The sequence below is a fragment of the Penaeus japonicus genome, unplaced genomic scaffold (assembly GCF_977035675.1).
Source record: "Penaeus japonicus unplaced genomic scaffold, GWHDUDI00000001_assembly GWHDUDI00000009, whole genome shotgun sequence".
Taxonomy (NCBI): domain Eukaryota; kingdom Metazoa; phylum Arthropoda; class Malacostraca; order Decapoda; family Penaeidae; genus Penaeus; species Penaeus japonicus.
In genome coordinates, this window is record NW_028234411.1 from 43,223,878 (window position 1) to 43,228,877 (window position 5,000).

Genomic DNA, 5,000 nt, shown 5'->3' on the forward strand with positions numbered 1-5,000 from the left:
GGTACGGGTCTATTCTTCTGCGTGATCTGTCTGTCTGTGTGCTGTCTTTCCTCTGTTTATTTGCACGTATGAGTCTCACTTATGTTGTTTTTTTCTGTCTCTATATCTGTCTGTCCCTCTCTCACTCACTCTCTCTCTCTTTCTCTCTGTCTCTCTCTCTCTCTCTCTCTCTCTCTCTCTCTCTCTCTCTCTCTCCCTCTCTCTCTCTCTCTCTCTACTCTACTCTCTACTATCTTTCTTTGTCTCTGTCTCTCTCTATCTGTCTATCTCTCTGTCTCTCTCTCTCATTTTCTCTCTCTCTCTCTCTCTCTCTCTCTCTCTCTTTCTCTTTCTCTCTGTCTCTCTTTCTACACATTTATCTATGTATTTATATATATGTATGTATGTTCTTAAATCTATAAGTATTTGTGTGTATGCATGTGTAAATGTTTGAGGATTTATACATCTATTGATATGTTTATCTAAATATGTTTTTATCGTTTTGTTATAAATGAATATATCTATCCATACATCTACCTATTCCTACCTATTTTAATGAAATAAGTGACTAATATAAATATGCACATTTGTATGTACGTATTTGAATATACACATAAACAAAGTCCTCTTACTATGTATGTAATACGAGATCCCCTTCTCCTTCTCCCTTTCCCCCCCCCCCTCTCTCCGCACCCGTGTCTTTCTCCTTTTTCCTCTCCCCTCCCATGTCTGCCCTTTCCCTTCCCCAACTCCCTCCTTCTTCTCCCACCTCCTATTGTGTGTATGTTTGTGTGTGTGTGTGCGTGTGTGCGTGTGTGTGTGTGTGTGTCCTTCCCTCTTTCCTTCTCTCTCCTACTTCCCTCCTTCCCTCTTCCCCTCCCTTCCTTTCCTCCCTTACCCCCCCACTCCCACCCACCCATATCACCCCCAACAGGACAGTCAGCAACTACCTGCTGTGGCGTTTCGTGAAGAACAGGGTCAGCAATCTGGGAGACAAGTTCACGCGGGTCAAACAAGACTATATCAAGGTCCTTTTCGGCCGGAAGTCCCAGCCAGAGCGGTAAGTGAAGGGAAGGACGAGGGAGGGGGAGAGGGAGGGAGGGAAGGAGGGGAGGGGGGAGGGAGGGACGGAAGTAGGGAGTGAGGGTGGGAGGGGGAGAGGGAAGGAGGAAAGAGGGAGAGAGGGAAGGAAGGAGGGGAGGAGGAGAGGAAGGGAGAGAGGGAAGGAAGGCAGGAGGGAAGGAAAGAGGAAGGAAGGGAAGGAGGAGAGGGAGAGAGGGAGGGAGGGAGGGAAGGAGGAATGAAGAGGGAAGAGGGAGGGAGGGAAGGAAGAAGGAAGGGGAACAGGGAGGGAGCGAAGGAGGGAAGGTGGGAGGGAGAGAGGGAAGGAGGGTAGGGGGAGGAAGGAGGAAGGGGAGAAGGGAGGGGAGAAGAGAGGGAGGGATGAATATGGAACTGTAGAAGACGAAGAATGAAGAAAAAAAAAAGAAGGAGGAGGAGGAGGAGAAAAATAAGAAGTAGAAAATACAGGATCAGAAATAGAAGGGAAATGAAGATGAGATACGAAAAAAAAGAGAATGAATGGATTGATTGACTGATAGATAAGTCAACAAAATAAAAAGTATGAAACCATGATGAAAGAGACGGAGGTAAGGAAAGGAAAGAGAGTACAAGATTAGAGCAAGAGGTGAGAAAATGCGAGAAGTCGGAGAACGGAGGGAAAATATGATAACAAACGGACAATGGGTGGAGAAAGAAGACAATTTATGAATCAAAGTGCAATTGTGCAAATGCACACACACACACACACACACACGCACACGCACACGCACACGTATATTATAAATATATATATATAATATATATGTGTATATGTTATTGTGTATTTATGTATGTTTGTATGTTGGATATATGTGTGTGTGTGTGTGTGTGTGTTTGTGTGTGCGTGTGTGTGTGTGCGTGTGTGTGTGTGTTTGTATCTATATCTATATCTATATCTATATATATACAATATATATATACAATATATGTATATATATAAATATATATACATATATATGCATATATATATATACATATATAAGTTACACACACACACAAACACACATACACACACACATATGTATATACATGTATATATATATATATATATATAATATATATATATATATATTATATATATATATATATAATTATAATGTATATATATTATATATATATATATATATATATATATATATATGTATATAGATGTATATATATATATATTATATATATATATATATACATATATATATATATATGTATATATATATATATATATATATATATGTGTGTGTGTGTGTGTGTGTGTTTATGTATGTATGTATGTATAGATATACACGGAGACCTAATAAGTTACCATCGTTTTTTTTTTGCACATATAGTTCAAACTGTTGGTCTCAGAGACTTTAAAGACAAGTGGAAAGTTAATCACCAAAGTTAGGTGAACAAAAACCCAGCCCCACTTTCTCTAAAATCTCCAACTTCATTAAACAAGGAGAAACTACACTTTACCTACTCAGGAAACTCTTGAAGAAACCCTTACACTTAACTAGCCAATTAACAAGTGCTTGGCAGCTTCCAGGCTCGTCACAGACACTTTATTATATTCAATTACATGACAAGCAGATTCTATAGGAAATATAACGTGATTGTTTGAAGTATGTTTAATGCTCTTAATGATAATTAAGGAGAAATACCTTGAATATATCGCTTACACTCATCAGTAAAATGATAAGTTTTTATTTTTGATATAAATGGAAAATAAACACATACGCAGTGTAATAAGGGTTATGTAGACGTTATTTTCTATTCCAAAAAATTTCAATCTGACGATGCATGTATAATACAAGACTTTGTATGGTATATTAATTTGTTACACACACACACACACACACACACAAAGAGCGTTCTCGACCTAAAGATGCATAAAGATATTCCGTGAAACAGGTGGCGGTCGTGTGTGGAGTACGTAACGGGGAACCTCGGCTATGTGGTCGGCGCTATGTTCGTCCGTAGGTACTTCCCAGAAGCTAGCAAACATGACGTGAGTATTAGCATGTCTTCCCTATCTCTCCCTTTCTCTCTCTCTCTCTCTCTCTCTCTCTCTCTCTCTCTCTCTCTCTCTCTCTCTCTCTCTCTCTCTCTCTCTCTCTCTCTCTCTCTGTATACACACACACACACACACACACACACACACACATATATATATATATATATATATATATATATATATATATATATATATATATATATATATATATATATATATATATACATATATATATATATATATATATACATATATATATATATATATATATATATATATATATATATATATGTATGTATGTATATATATACATATATATATATATATACATATATATATATATATATATATATATATATATATATATCCATATGTATGTATATATATTTATTTATATATAGATAAATATTTATCTTCTAGATATGAAAGCATTGGCAAATTAGTAGTGTTGTTGATGATGATAATAATAACTATTGTTCTTTCCTTATTGTAAACACATCTGCAAGGCACTTAAGTTCTATGTGTGATGATATATGGGCCTCATAGGAAGGCCTGAGATGACTGAATAATGACTTAGGTAAATTAGTGTTGTACTATACTCTATAATTCTCTGAATGAACGAATCATTGAGTAGCCGGAACGAGAAATTTTATGATAGCTTTAAAATGGATTGAAAGGTATTAATAGACAGATGATAAGCGATGAGCGATAAGCGATTCTCTGAAACAAATGTAGAAAAGGTAGAAATGAGAATAAGAAATAAGAATAAATAATAAGAATAAATAAAAATGAAAAAAAAAAATAAATGAGAATTCGATAAGGGCAGTGATGTGACACCATGATCCGATTCTGTGTTTTTATCAGCGTTACATGTGCTGTAATTCTAATGGAAACACAGCACGTCAGTCACTTCTATTGCGTTGTGAAACCATGTTTTCCCATTCATACATTTTCTACATTTCAACACCAGCATTAAAAGCAAAAAAAGGAAACACGTTTTCCCTTATATTGTAATTAAAAATGTGAATTAAAACTGGATATTACATTGACCTTTTTTCCGAAATGGCGAAATGAAACAGCTCGTGGGAATCGAGTTCCAAAGTTTGCTTTTAAATGATTTCACAAGAGAAGCATGAATCCGATCTCTTTGAAGTTGTGCACTTAACCCAAGTGCATAATACCCTGCATCATACTCGAGACATGAGGGGCAAATATCTATGCTGCTGAGTGTCACTCCACGTATTGTTGTATTTTTTCATGAACTGTCGAAAACGACAAAAACAGTTACCACTGCACACGCACGCACACACACACACACACACACACACACACACACACACACATATATATATATATATATGTGTGTGTGTGTGTGTGTGTGTGTGAGAGAGAGAGGATTTCAAAATTGTTTCAATCAATCTATAGTGTGTTTTTTTTTCCAACCATATTTTTCATTCATCAAAATCATTGCTCAATTGCTCTCAGCGTCATCATACTCTACTAATCCAGGCCTACTTAATAAAAATGTTACAGGTGCATTGAAGAAGAAAAAAAAATCATGATAATGAAGATAAAGAAATAAAGCGACGCTCCATTTTCCACAGACGGACGAGATGATTTCGCTCATCCGATTCTCCTTCAAGACTGCCGTAAAGGAAGCCTTGTGGATGGATTCGGACACGCGCAGGGTTGCCATGGAAAAGGTGGACACGATCGTCAAGAACGTTGGCTACCCTGAGTATCTCATGAATGACACGTACATGGATCAAGTTTATTCAGAGGTAAGGGTCGTCTTGTCATCTGCACGTGGTCAGGCTAAATTAGCCCCGCCCCCTCCTCGCCACGTTCAGCCAATCAGGTCCTTTGCTTTCACTTGTCTGAGAAAAGGGATTGTGATTGGGCGCTAATATACAAGACTCTGGGTTGA

The 5,000-nt window shown here is 37.1% G+C and overlaps 1 protein-coding gene across 1 annotated transcript in view; it reads left to right on the plus strand.

Moving 5' to 3' along the window:
* Positions 1-5,000, plus strand: part of LOC122248397 (uncharacterized) — a 29,311-nt gene that overhangs the window by 12,743 nt on the left and 11,568 nt on the right. Inside the window, exons 9-12 of the mRNA XM_086540126.1 lie at position 1; positions 914-1,039; positions 2,971-3,067; positions 4,678-4,854. The exon at position 1 is cut by the window's left edge and continues 121 nt beyond it. Of these exons, the coding sequence (XP_086396252.1) occupies position 1; positions 914-1,039; positions 2,971-3,067; positions 4,678-4,854 (401 nt within the window). The remainder of the gene's footprint in view (positions 2-913; positions 1,040-2,970; positions 3,068-4,677; positions 4,855-5,000) is intronic.